At 36.7% G+C, this 15,134-nt stretch overlaps 1 protein-coding gene across 2 annotated transcripts in view; it reads left to right on the top strand.

The window, feature by feature from the left end:
- HOMER1 (homer scaffold protein 1) overlaps positions 1-12,986 on the top strand; it is a 61,436-nt gene extending 48,450 nt beyond the window's left edge. For both annotated transcript variants that reach the window (XM_026717687.2, XM_087927191.1), the window contains 3 exons: positions 1,967-2,077; positions 7,503-7,583; positions 10,029-12,986. In XM_026717687.2, the coding sequence (XP_026573472.1) occupies positions 1,967-2,077; positions 7,503-7,583; positions 10,029-10,217 (381 nt within the window). In that variant the 3' untranslated portion in view covers positions 10,218-12,986. The remainder of the gene's footprint in view (positions 1-1,966; positions 2,078-7,502; positions 7,584-10,028) is intronic.
- The last annotated feature ends 2,148 nt before the right edge of the window (positions 12,987-15,134 follow it).

Here is a 15,134-nt window from a genome sequence, read left to right as displayed (position 1 = left end):
GAGGTTTTTAAGAAGAGATTGGACAACCATTTGTCTGGAATAGTACAGGTGGTCCTTGAATTATGACCACAATTGAGCCCAAACTTTCTAGCATTGAGGCATTAGTTAAGTTAATTTTACCCCATTTTATGACCTTGCTTGCCTCAGTTGTTAAGTGAATCACTGCAGTTGATAAGTTAGCAACCCAGTTGTTAAGTGAATCTGGCTTCCTCATTGACTTTGCTTGTCAGAAGGTCGCAAAAGGTGAACACGTGACCTTGGGACATAGCAATGGTCATAAATATCAACCGGTTGCCAAGCATCTGAAGTTTGATCCCAACATGGGGATGCTGCAAAGGTTGTAACTGTGAAAATGGTCATAAGCCACATTTTTTAATGCCGTTGTAACTTTGAACAGTCACAAAATACCTGTTGTAAGTTGAGGACTACCTGTATAGGTTCTCCTACTTGAACAGAAGACCTATAAGAAGACCTGATAACATCCAACTGATGTTATCCTGTATTCTGTGTGCTGTATCCTTTTAGCTGGAGTGAAATTAACTTTTCTTGCCATTTTTCCCCCACAAACTGCATATAGTAGTCACTACTTTGCCCTCCAAAGCTACTGTTTTCTATCCTACGGTTTAAAAAAAAGGGTTCCTGACCACTGCAGCAAGATATAACATCTGGTGTCACTATTATGGCTAAAAAAATTGAGTATGGCAAGTTTTGTTTAAAACAGAAACAATCAAAATCTAAGCACAGATCCCTCATTTAATTGGACACCTAATTTGTCTCTAATAAAGAGGTGGATCTCTTATCCCTAAGACTTATTTTTTTCAGTGTTTTTTGTTACTATAAAGTGCAATGGCTTCCTAAGAATATTTATCGGGAATATTTTTTTATTTATTTGTAAGGAACGCCAAGTAGATCGTTTACATCAGGGGTCTCCAACCGTGGCAACTTTAAGACTTGTGGACTTCAACTCCCAGAGTTCCTCAGCCAGCAAAGTCTTAAAGTTGCCAAGGTTGGAGACCCCTGATTTAAATGCCTGGGGCTTTTGCCATCTTAATTATGCTACTATTGCCATTTGGTTTAGGTAGTTCTAAGAACCAGGATGAAGAAAGACAAAACAAATAAAAATGTTGTACTTATTCATTTATGTATGCCTAGCAATGGCAAAATGTTTGCACCTCAGATTGGTTAACTTTCAGAATGCATTCAGAATCCAGGATCCATGACTCCCATGGAATAATATAAAATGTCACGAAACATTTTCTGTGATTAGCTCCTGATGTTTGACTGTACTATACAGTTCAACTTGGGCTACTTTGAAGGCAGATACATCTCTGAATATCTCCCTGAATTTTTGAAAATATTTCTAGTACATTATAAGTTCTGCCATTGTTGAAAGCTTTGAGGAATTTAGTAAGGAAATGTATCTGAAATATAACATGTCGTGTATTGTTTAGTTATTTTGTTATAAATATCACATATCATAGTAATTTCCCTCTTCTCTTTATCCAATAGGCATTGATGCCTTGATCTAGATCAGGGGTGTCAAACTCAAGGCCTGGGCCCCAAATCCGACCCACGGGGTGCTTAGATCTGGCCCACAAGGCTGCCCTGGAAATAGCAAAGGACTGGCCTGCGATGCTTCTGCCAGTGAAAATGGAGCTCACGAGAGCCACGTGCAGACTTCCCGAGCTCCATTTTCGCTTGCAGAAGGCCGTCCCAGCCGAAAACGGAGCTCAAGAGCCTGTTTTCACTGGCAGAGCACTCAGGCCACCATAGGCGCACCTGACACAAGTGACAAGCCACGCCCACCTTGGCCACGCCTTCCCCGGTCTCCCAAGGTCAAACACAACCCTGATGCAGCCCTCAACAATTTGAGTTTGACACCCCTGATCTAGATATTTCAGAAGGAGAACATTTTTCATAGTCTTCTAATTAACTGTAATTATTTTTATTTGTATTATTTTTACAGGTGACTGAGCTGGAGTGTGTGAGTAGTCAAGCAAATGCAGTCCAAACTCATAAAACAGAATTAAATCAGACAATACAAGAATTAGAAGCAACACTGAAGAAAAAGGAAGAGGTACTTTGTTATATTTATTGATTCATGAAGCTACTTTAGAAAATATTTCAAGAATATAATAAGATTAAATGTTTTAGGGTGGTGTGACTAGAATTAATAAATTATCAGAATAAAAGGTAAATTTCCACAAAGGTATGAACCACAGCAGTATGGAGCACATTCAGCCTGCATTACTTTTTCCTTGCCCAGTCCCATTTCCACCTAACAACAACTATGCTTTAGCAAAATAAAAAAACCATCTGAAGTGTTTTTAAGCTACAATATTCCTAAAGCCATTGCTTCACCCACAAACCTAAACAAACACACAAGCAAAGGTCCTTGCATCAGTTAGTTTTAAAAGGAATCCTTTGATATTAACAGAAGCTTCTTAAAATTATACAGATAATCATAGTTGGAAGGGACCTTGTAGGTCATCTAGTCCAACCCCCTGCCCAAGTGGGAGACCCTACACCATTTCTAACAAATGGCGGTCCAATCTCTTCTTGAAAGTCTGAAGTGATGGCGCTCCCACAACTTCCGAGGGAAAGCTGTTCCATTGGTTGATTGTTCTCACTGTCAGAAAGTTTCTCCTTATTTCCAGGTTAAATCTCTCCTTGTTCAGTTTCCATCCATTATTCCTTGTCTGCCTACAGGCGCTTTAGAAAGTAGCTTGACCCCTTCCTCCCTGTGGCAGCCCCTCAAATATTGGAAGACTGTTATGTCTTCCCTGGTCCTTCTCTTTTTGAATTATCTTGCAAGAGGGGCAATTTTAAGAGGGAATTCTTTTCTATTAGTTTTGTGAGCCATGCAACCCCCCACTCCCACCTCCCTAGTCTCTTTCATGTAGGCATTACACACTCTTGAATTTAAAGTATTGCAGGGAAGAGAAGGGGAAGGTGAAAAAAAGCATAGGTAAGGTAGATTTGGCTCCAACTCACCCAGAGCTGCAGATATCCCTTAATAGATTTCCGTAGAAATTTCTTATTCTATTGACTACGCTAGTGATGAACGTGATGCATGATTGGAGCATACACTGAATGAGGTATTAATTCTGTATGCAGTATCTGAGATTAAGCTCCTTTACAAGTCTACTCAAAAGTATATAGAAATGTATATCAGTAGTATATATATTACTATTATTGCTGTTCCTTATTTTTACTTTGTCAGTTAGGCTTTTCTCTGTGTTATTTTTTATATTGCTTTGTTTTTATAATATGGTTTTACTTTTTTTTAATAACACTTTTCAAACTGATTGCATAGTACACAGAGAATTTCTGCTATTAGCATAAAATACAGTATCCTTGAATTCATATTTAAAAATCAGAACATTTTTAGACATTTGTTTACAAGTAAAATTATGCCAAATAAATTAGTGTACTTTAATGAAGAAGAAAATGACCTAAGAGATATTTAGATTTTATAATACATATAGACTAGGGCTGTCATAACTCCTGGCCCATGGGCTGGATGCGTCACTCCCACTCCCATTTTAGCGAAGGGGGAAAAAGTCCCAATATTTCATGTGACGCCTCCATGACAACGTGAGTTTGACACCCCTGATATAGACAGTACTAGAGATATAGCTATAGATATAGTTTAACTTGTGTGTGTGTGTGTGTGTGTGTGTGTGTGTGTGTGAGAGAGAGAGAGAGAGAGAGAGAGAGAGAGAGAGAAGAGCATTAACAAAATATTTTATTGCATAGAATAAAATGGCTAATTAGAAGACAGCCTACAGTACTATCATTATATGGACATTAAAAAAATAGACAATTGAATTTGCTCTGTTCTTGAATGGATTTCCATTCCTACAGCAAATTATTTCCCCTTGCTGTCCTCCTCTCTCTTCCCCTTTCTCTGGTGCATCTTTTAAATGTACTTTGTATAATCTAGTAACTTTCCAGAACAGTTTTGAGGTCATGCAACAAAATTCAAGGGAGAGGTTACTGTAATTCTTCTGGTAACTGCTATCCTATGAGAATTCTGGTGGATAAATAAAATAAGATACAACCCATTGGCTCATATAATATGCTAGACCCATGATGGTAAACCTATGGCACATGTGCCACAGGTGGCATGCAGAGCCATCTGTGCTGGCACATGAGTCGCAGGCAAACTTACCTCACTGTGCATGCGCGTGCCTCACAGCTGATTTTCGGCTTGTTTGAGGCCTTTTTCGCCTCCCAGAGGTTTGAGGAAAGCCACCCGAAAAATAGGCCTGTTTTGTCACTTCCTGTATTTCTGGAAATACTGGAAGTGATGAAACGAACCTATTTTTCGGGCTGCAGAGGCTTTCATCAAGACTTTGGAAGGCTGAAAAAGGCCTCAATGGGCCGAAAATCAGCTGGAAGATGCAGTGCAGTTAAGGGGGCGGTGGGGGGGATCGCACGTGCATGCACAAGGGGCGGGGGGGCACATTGCCTTCTGGATGCTGGCACAATGAGCGTGCACGCGCAAGCGCACACAATTTTTGGCACAGGAGCCCAATAAGATTAGCCACCACTATGCTAGACCTTAATTCAGATTGTCAAAACACTGTTGAGTTTATATAATGTAACAGAATAACAGAGTTGGAAGGGACCTTGGAGGTCTTCCAGTCCAAACTCTTGCTCAGTCAGGAAACTGTACATCATTTCAGACAAATATAATTCTTTACTGCACAAAACATAGTATGCTTTGGACTTCCAGCTTGTGGTGCTTCGGTGCAGGCAGGAATCCGTGACTGTGCATGGTCTCTGCCTGTGTTCACTGCCTGAGTGCCCCGAGCCATTTGGCTTCGGGGCTAAGCCACCTTTGTAGAAGGTGGTGAAGACTGGGGGGTTCTGGCAGGGACGAGAGACATCGCATCTCTCTTCCCTAGCTGGCTAAATCTCCCTCTCCGATGGCAGCTGAGCGGCGGTCTCTAATGGCCGCCACTTAGAAGAGCTAAGACGGGAAAAGAAAGTGCTGGAGGAGTTTGTGAAGAAATGAAAGTAATTTTGCTGACCGGGACAAAGGAACAGTGAAAGTATCCTGGTATTTAAAACATAGTATGCTTTAACACAATGGTCTGGCTCCTACAATATGATGAACTAGTAGAACCGTTCTCCAGATATGCCTAAATTATAAACTGCTAGTTCAGTATATTGTGTGACCCTGATTAGCGTGATGTTCAGATTATTGGTAATTATTGGAAAAGGGCATATGTATCTTTTTTTAAAAAAATTGCTTGAATGGAATGAAGCTTCAGGACTGAATTGGGTTCACACATAGAAGCAGAACAGCAGGAGCTTTTAGTATTGTTTGTTGGAAAATCTCTTAAACAAGTACAGCTTGCAGGCATGCCTGCGCATGTAATCCTAAACTGTTTGATCAGAGTGCTCTGTTGCTAAATGCTTGGCTTTTAGGTAATTCACAATGCCTTGCACTGCTCCCTTAGAACACATCTTTATTTCCAAATGCAGTAGAATCAATCTATTCTCCTTAGAACTATAGGGGAGTGCAGATTGTAACCCATGGCTTTTATATGCTAGTCTTCAATGCCTGAAAAGCTGCTTTATTAGGATTCAGGGTAGTCTCTCTTGAGACTGTGGTATCTGGAATGACCTCTATACTCTTGAGGATGTGCATTGGCAGGAAGTTCAAAGAAAAGCTTTGCTGCCTCTAGCAGAGCTTGCTCACTTCCCCAAAGAATAAATAATGGGATGGGATTGCCTTTTTATATCACTCCCGAGGTCTTGGCAGTGTATTATATTTTCTATAGCAGTAATTTACACTGTATGTTTCAAAGAGAGTTCAGGATAGAAGTAGCACTGAAATAAAATGTTTTCAGGGAAGTTTCTGCTAGCTACTTAGCTGGAAGGTTTTATTGCATCCCATTTAATTTTTTGTAACCTTTTAGTTTATATCTTAAGAAGTCTTTTTTGTCAATGTTCTAACTAGCTGGTAATCATTCATGCTGAACTCCCTAGTGATTATCATTCATTTTAAAATTTGCTGAACAATGCTGTGTTATGGAGAGACCTCTTTGCTAGGCATTCTGTAGAACACGAAATAAAACACCAGAAAAATTATTCTGCCATTCCTTTATACTAAGAATATGCCATGCCAGTCAGCTCAGGGGCTGCACTAGGTTTTGCATGCCAAATTAAGAATCACAATTCAAAAGTGGCTGGAGCCAGTATGTGAGATTTGATGAAACTTTGATTTTTTTAAAAAAAAGTTAAAGCAATTGCCATAAGCCATTTAGTTCATTAAAAGCTTTCCCAGCACAGAGATGTTTAAAACAAACAAACATTTTGAGCCTCTGCCTCTCTGGATTGTTCTGGAGATAGCTAGAAGGATTCTGGAGGCAATACAGTAATGGGCTGTAGTTTTTATGCCACTAATTTAGGCTTTTCTCTATCATTCAGAGTTGTATAATTTGGATTATAGTTGCTCAGTCAGTTTTTTTTTTACTTTTGTATCATTAAATTGATGTTGCTCTGCTTTCTAGTAACATGAAATTACTTCCTTGTTCTTGTAAAGGGCAAACTAATAACTTGAAGAATAGGAGGACGAGTTCCAACCAGGACAATGGTCAGATAAAAGAAATCTGAGTCTAGGGGAAAAATGCAATTTGAGAAAGCATCTCAGATGGCAGTTTCCTTAGTTTCCACAAAGATATAAGAAAGGAAGGGAAGCATATTGAGACTTGCAAGATTACATTACTTTTTACATATAATAAAAGCAGTATTAGCATTCAGGACTTTGGTTTTCTAATCTGGTCTACTATGGAAAGTTTATATTGTGTCTGTCATTGGCAAAATGCATTGAAGATTAATAATTGAATCTTACTACGGTAACTCATCCAGCAACACATTCATCTACTTGTGCAAGTTTTTCACCATTTTTATATAATTATTTTATAATGTACAATCATTTCACATATCAGCAAATCAACCTTGTTTTTTACTAAATTAATTTTTAGATCCATATTCTTTGAATCATACAATCTATCTAACATTGCAAATGTTACAAATCGCAAGTTGGGAAAGAGGGACAGAGAAATTTTAAGACATAAAATGATAGTGGAAAAATGAGTGTATGCAATCCAGAAAAGTGAAAGTGGGTATGTATGAGTACTCCTGTCTGCCTGTAATACGGTGGTGAGAGTAGAGTAAGTCAGGAGAAACATAAAAGTTAGATGAATGTAATAGGAAATGAGCAGATAATGAATGAATGTCTATTTAATATAATAAATTCTCATTTTTAAAGAGTATATTGCAACAGTATAATTATTTAGAAAATAAAAGTCAGGGATCTGTAAATAACTAACGTGGTTGGTTAGCCGGAAAGCTGACTTCAGCGTTCAATGTTTCAACAGCCAGTCTCTCTTTATCCAGCAATCAATATGGTTGAATTGTCCAAGGCTAAAGTTGGTATCTGTGTTTTCGTCAGTTTAGGTAATATGCTATTTTATTCTCTTTAGGAAATAGAAAAATTGAGAGAAGAAATTGACAATGCCAGAGAGCTTCAGGCGCAAAGAGACTCTTTAACTCAGAAATTACAAGTAAGTAACAGTGGTGGGAGATCTGTGCATGTCTAATTTATCTATATAGATCACCGATAGGTTACTAGATGACAAGTTTTAAAGCCCCATTCACCCATAAACAGCATCTTCATATTTTCAGTCTTGTACTACTAGAGCTGCAAGGTCATAACTGAGCCCATTCGTCCATTTGGATATCAAAAATTTCCACGTGAGACTGTTCCTCCTCTGTTCTCTTGCTTATTCAGCAAGTGTCTTGTCAAAATGGAACCTAACCTAATGTCTGTCAGACTTCATATCCAGACTCAGCAGTAAATCACAACAAACTCCCAGAGATGACTAATCTTTTATTGTAGACAAAAAAGATGCCCACTGCAATTTGAAGAAGTCAAGAGTGGTAAGTGAGAGGGCAGGCATGTCAGATATATAAAATCTGTGCTCCCGAGTTTAAACTCAAGGTTTTTTTTTACGTGTCCAAGTTAATGGATTTGGCCACTCTCTTGATGACTTGAGAATCAGCCAAACTATTTCCCTCTTACACTGGCAGCTTGAATTACTTGCTCTGTAGTAAGGAGAATGAGAGGATAAAGGCAGGTGATGACCAAGAGTATTTGTGAGCATATGGTGAAGAAAATGGAAGGGTTAAACCTAGGCATCATTTGATGCTGATAAGGAGATAACTTGTTCTTTTTGGTTTCAGCAGCTCCATGAAAGACAAAATGGCAAAATGGTTTTAATCCATGTTTCTCATAAGAACTAAAGAAGGCGTAGTATTCCTTGTGTGAAAAGTTTTGTGTAAGCGTTTAATAATAGCTGATCTGTTCAGAAGAAAGTAAAGAGATACTTATGCCAAACACACATTTATGAAGTCACCATATTATGCCTAATAATAACTCCATGAAATTGAACTTAACTTGAGGGAGATTGACCTTTCATTCATGCTGATTAAAAATTACATGCTTCAGTTTATGGTGAAATGCTGGTTCTATGACTCCAAAACTTGCTTTTTCATGGTAGACAACTCAAGATATTACAGGAAGCTAACATTAATTTTTACTCATAGCAATTATCCTGTATAATGATACTGTCATATGTTGGAATTTTGCTTGCAGATTCTAATATATTACATTCCTTAATGATTTGTAGATATAGATAGTTTACATCTCTTTGGCTAAAGCTAGATTTTGCGATTTATTCTCACAATTGATGTTTTGCAATTGCCCGGACAAGCCATTTATGTAATGAGTGAAGAATTTAAGCACAATTACAAATAACATGCATACTGCTTAGTCAGTTGTTGTAGTTGCTTATTTATTTGACATAAGTATCAAACAATGACAAAATTTATAGATGTGAGAAGAAAGGTTTTGCAGAACTATATTTGTTTTGAAAATCAGTTATGGGAATTGATTAAAATATATATTTGTTAACTTTTTAAAGAATAGGATACACTAAACCCTATTGAGGAAGCAGATCATACACATTTAGCATATATTGACTTTTAATTGTACCAGAAACACTGATAAAGATGGATCCGCTTCAATCCATGTTCTCTATGATATAACATCTCAGCAGATATGGGGATATGTGCCTTTCTTAGTATTAATGACACTATCCATTAACTATATACGGACTCCCTGACACTGATGTATGCACTAGGGTTCCCTTCACTTTTGTTGCTACCCAGTTTTGGTGGTAGTATAATTTGTCACCAAAGTTAAGTAGAAATCTTCATAAAAAATATTGTTAACCAGGATACTAAGTACTTAGAATTACATGATCTTCAGAATGGAATCAATTACAAAATTGAGTAGTTTGTATTTATGTATTTTGTATTTATGAATCAGATATGAATAATAAACAGTTCCAAACAGATATATACACACAATCTCCAGTTAAAAATCTTTTTTGGGTCACAAATGGTTTAGTTCTAGATCTCTTGGAAGTAACCAGATTGCCATTGCCAGAGGCAAAAGTATGTGCATAATTTATGTGCATAATTTATTATTTTATATTCTATATTCTGGCAATTGCCCATTCCTTTTTGACAAATGAAGGAGAATATACATGTCCCAGGATAATATTGCAGGATCCAGTCTGGGTTGGACATGGGGACCAGTCTTGCGAGCTTTCGGACTCGTGCTGAAGCCCATCTTCAGGGAACTTCTCTCTAGCAGAGTGTGTGCTTTGAGTAATACTCTGTGTGTGGTATTCTGTGTATTCTCTCTACTAGAGAGTTCCCTGAAAATGGGCTCCAGTAACAAAGCTAAGCATGGTTCTCAATCCCAAAACAGATGTGATACTTACTTGTAGACAGATAAGTACAATGTTATTATTATTATCCTGCAAGGAAAGTTCTATCCTGGGCTACACTGTAGCATGTCTTTTACAACATTTCTGTGTAACATTAAAAATAGAATTTAAACATCAGTATTTTATTTACTTTGCATATTACATTTTTTTAAGGAAGTGGAAGTTCGAAATAAAGATCTAGAAGGCCAACTATCCGATCTTGAACAGCGTTTGGAGAAAAGTCAGAATGAACAAGAAGTTTTTCGCAATAACTTGAAAACACTTTTAGAAATTCTTGATGGCAAAATTTTTGAACTTACAGAACTACGAGATAATCTGGCCAAGCTAATAGAATGCAGCTAAAGAACACAGGATCTCAGTGCCAAACTTCTTAAAGATGCACTGTCTCTCTTCATACAGGACTTTGTTGGGATCTGCATCAAAGTTGCACAAAATTAGTAAAATGCTCCTTCAGAAGGGCCTGTTTTAAATTTTCAACAATATACAATATACAGTATTTCAATGTAAAATTTCAGAGTTCAGCTTGTAGTTAGTTGAAAAAAAAAAAACAATAACTTGAAGTACAAATTACCTCCTTGTATATAATTGGCCATAGATAACTCGAGGGTATTAACAGTAATTGAATGCAATCCTTTTCTAATTATTAGCCAATGAAATAATAAGTGCTTCAAATGACATCCCTCTTAGTGTTCCACACAATGTAGGCGATCAGTTTTATTTTCTTTGTTTAAGGCAATTGTATGCTGTGTTTTGTGCAAGAACTTTGTGATGACAGCCCTCTCTTTTGTTGTAATCTGAATAATTTCTCAGGATATTTTGTACTGTTGAAAAAAACAGTGCATTACCAATTAATTCTTGCCAGGAGTGAGAGAGAGTTGCATCTTTAATTCAGACCTAATGAATTAATGCTTGTATAGAGTTCTTCCCTTTTTTTATACTGGAAGATACTGTCTTTATTTACAATGTTCACTCTGGTGTTCTATAATATTGTCTAGTGTATGGTTTACTTTTTTTCCTATTGGGAATTCATGTATGTAGAAATTATGTATTTCATTTTGTTATGCATTTTGAAGCCTATCTATGAAGACAAGCAAGTCCCTGAAAGGTATTTTAAATTTTGCTATGTTCTAATAAGGTTCAGTCTGAGCTTACTGAGTATCACATGGACTTAACTTTTCTTATCAAAATATGTTTTAAAATATGTTTTAGTAATTTATTTAGCAAGAATTCTGAAACTGGAAATATAGTTATTGCTAGGGCATTGACCTTGCTCAGGCAATTAAAGAAAAAAAAAAGCATTGTATTAGCATAGAATTTTTTTTCTGCTGTATGTTCATGAAACACCTTTATTGGGAATGTGTGCCAGGCTATGTTCTGAATTTCAAAACAAGACCTGAATTCAGTTATCCTCAGTGAACCCCTTTTTAAGTTATATTGATGTAATTTACAAAGATTTTTTTTGCCAAATATGTATTTCTTTATATACCGGTATATATTTTTTATTTTAAAGGAAAAAAGAAAAGCAAACTGAGGGTCAATCTATGTTTCATGAATGGGAATGAGCTAACCTTGCTGTAGATTGTCTAATATTGTAAAAGATTTTTAAAAATTTAACAAAAAAAAAATCAGACAACAATGCACTGACCTTTTTATTTACACCAAATTAATTTGGATGTTAAATATAAAATACAGCTTAAATATAAACTCTGTATTTTTTCCACTTAAGGACTGCTATTCAAAACTAGATAATATAAATTGGGTTTTTTATGTGTGTACTGTATGTATATACTGTATAATACAGGCACTCTAATTTGTATTTAAAATGGGATAAATATTTGGCTTAATTTATAAAATGACATTTTGTTTATCTGTAATTTAACAAGTGTCTCCTGAAATATCAGGATTACTGTTAAACACTAAATTATGATGTATTATACTATATGTACTGTACACATCATTTGTTTTGTCCATGTTTTAGAGTATTTTATCATTTATTTTATTTATTATTGGGAAAATATTTGTTCATTGCATTCATAGATAAAAGCTTTCTATGGTGATTTTTTAAAACTTAATAGCTAAGTGTTGATGATGTGTAACCTTATTGGTCAGGACAGTAGTGATTACCTGATTTTAATTTACCTGAAGAAGTTTGCGCCTCATTCTCTTGCTAGATGAGTGTCACTCAGAAACATCTTCAGCAAAGTATAAAATTGGTGTAATTTGGGATGAATGAAGTTCTTGCTCGGTATTCTTAATTATAGCAAGTTAGAGCAGAAATATGATGGCAAAAAATGTAATATTGTTTTTAATAAGATCAAAAATTTTAATACAAGGACATTTACATGTGGGAAAAAAGTTTACAAAGTAATTTCCACTTCAATGCTGTTTATATGTGTTGTACAAAACTTATTCGTATATGTACACACACATATGTATATACAGTATATAAAAAAAAATGTGCACATTTAGAATATTTTCCTATTGAAATTAAAAATAGTAATCAGAAATCAGTATTTGGGAAATTCTTTTCTCATGTATATTTAGATGCTTGACTTTGGGTTCTTTTGTTTGTAAAATAAAATCCAAGAGGGCTGAACCACTGAATCCCCAAAAGTCATCTAACATGTATATGGGATAAGGTAAATATAAGTGCACATATAAATTAATTATATTAAAAAATCTTTTACTGTTCATTTACATTAGATGGGTGTTAGAAATTATATGTTAACAATTACACTCAGTTTTTCTTAACGAAATGGCTCTCCTGCACTAGCATATATTCCAGAAAATACTTTTGATTGTCATAGACTAAGAAAAGCAAACAAGAATTTACATCAAAGAACAATCACATTGTGTATAACTTGTTATATGACAATTATGGAGTCTTGTTAAAAATTCTTTTAAAACCCAACAAAATACAGTTTTTATTTTGAAATACAATTGCTGTTCTGGAGAATGTACTTTATTATTTTTTCTTTCTCGAACTCTTTTTAAGAATTATAAACTGTTCATCAATGGCAGCATTTACCTTAATTCTTCAGGTGCTACTGGATTTTGAATTAGAGTGTCATGTTGTGAAATTATGACTTTGACATAAAAAGGTTTTATAAGTATATCCCTGTCTGGAAGTTGGTTATTGGGGCCTCATTCTCATAACTCTACTCCAGAATTTTCCAATAATTTCATTCTTCCATCTAGAATTTCTTGATCCCAGGCCACAAAATTCATCAAATGAAACTAATAGACACCAGTTTCATGAGTGAGCAAATTGGGCTTATTCAGAATCAAGTGGCTTTTGTTGCCTACTGACCATTTTAATCTAAGCAAGTTTGAAGCTAGACAAATAAAGCATCTGTTTGATTGGTCCTGTTTGCAAAACATTCAGATGTAAACTATAGCAAATAATGATCAATAATATGATGATACCTTTGGGAAGTCAGTGCCAATGCATGAATAGAAGACCTCATTTCACTTACAAAAGAGACTGCAATCCAGGAGATCCCAACCAATCATCTCCTGTACTAGAGCAATTTTTTTTAGGGAAGAAGGGCACAACAAAAAGCTGCTTTCGCAACAAATGGAGATTCTTTCCCTAAAAAAAAGGTTCCATTTTTAAAATTGTTTTATTTTTAAAACTGCTACACAAAGCAAATAAAAAAATATTTAAATGTGGGTACTTCCACATATCACAAGAGCTGTTTGCATAATCGGCTAGTGTTTCCCCGAAAATATGACCTACCCTGAAAGTAAGCACTAGCTTTTTACATGTGCATCCAATATAAGCCCTACCCCCCCAAAAAAATAGGCCCTAGTTAAGACCCCGCTCACTCTGGGATGCATGGGGTGGAACAAGGCACATGGATAAAAATTAAGCTTAGAGTGGGGATGTGGGGGTTGGAACTGCCCTACTTACATACCCTTACACTTGCCTTTCTGGCCCACTTTTGCAGCTGCTTGCCACCGCTTGCGTGTTGTCACTCCAACCTCCCTGTCACAGGCCTTTAGGAAAGGCCTCTGCAGCCCAGAAATAGGCTCCGGCTTGATGCTCATGGTGCCCCCTGGTCTCATTTCACAATCGGAGGCCTTACGGAAAAATCTCTGAAGCCTATAGCAGATCAATCCAGAGCTGATGGCAAAATGGAGGCTGGAGGCGACACATGTCAATCCAGATCTTGTTTTTCGGCTGCAGAGGTCTTTCCGGAAGGCTCTGATGGCAGAACAGAGGTCCGGGGGTGACACGCTCAAGTCACAAGTGGACACGGAACTGGGCCAGCAGCACGCTCCTGCTGGACGGGGCTGTTGGTGCCGCCACCGCTAGATGAGTCAGTGGAAGTTCTCCTCACCCCCCAAAATAAGACCTGGTGCCTTTTTGGTGACAATATATATAATATCGGATCTTATTTTTGAGGGAAACATGGGTAGTAGGATTATAGATCACTGACCATTTTGCAAGGCCAAGAACATACCATTGTGTCCTCTTATTTGCCATCAGCCCACAAAAAATCCCCCTTCTACCCATCATCTGCTCTATCAGAAGTTTTCTAAATAGGGCCACCTAAGTGATGCTGCCTAGTTCACCTATTGTACTTCATTCCATAGTAGGCAAATTGCTCCAAACCAACTGGTTACAGGTGCTATGACAGGAATTGTCCAGTCACTGGCTTTCCCAGCCATTTTTCCCCTCACTGGTGAAATAATGGGCTCTCTCTTGTTTCTTACCAGATGAAATTAAAATTAATTCTGTCACTTCCCTTTATTGGCTATAGAGACAGGAAAAACGGTAGAAGTGTGGTGTTCGTGGTTTTCATGGGATTGGGAGGGATAAAGAAACAGAATTTATTAATCAAGATCTATGATAAATGTAAACAAAATCCAAAGAACAGGCTGTCACTGGGACCAAACTGGAAGAATTGAATCTAAAAAGTTATTTCTTAAGCTGATTTCATTTCCTCTGAGTTTATGTACAGAAGCCAAGAATTTTAAGTCTGAACTGTGGGAAAAGTTCCTACCTGTTACTTAATTTGATAGATTTTAGTTAAACATTACATAAACTTGCAACAGATTTGGAGCTGCAAAGGGATATTGGAACATATGAAGAATTATGATGGTGGAGATGTTAGAATGGAGAATTAATTGCAAACAAACGCTGCTTACAGCCAAGAATTCGATCCTGATCAGCTGAAGGTTGATTCATTCTAGATAAAATGAGAATCCAGATTGTTGAGGGAAATATGCTGACACTGTAAATTGCTCAGAGTG

The sequence above is a fragment of the Pseudonaja textilis genome, chromosome 2, assembly GCF_049901715.1.
Source record: "Pseudonaja textilis isolate UNSWEBS1 chromosome 2, rPseTex1.2, whole genome shotgun sequence".
NCBI classification, from domain to species: Eukaryota; Metazoa; Chordata; class Lepidosauria; order Squamata; family Elapidae; genus Pseudonaja; species Pseudonaja textilis.
The sequence above is the reverse complement of the archived record's forward strand: the minus strand, read 5'-3'. Positions and strand labels throughout refer to the sequence as shown.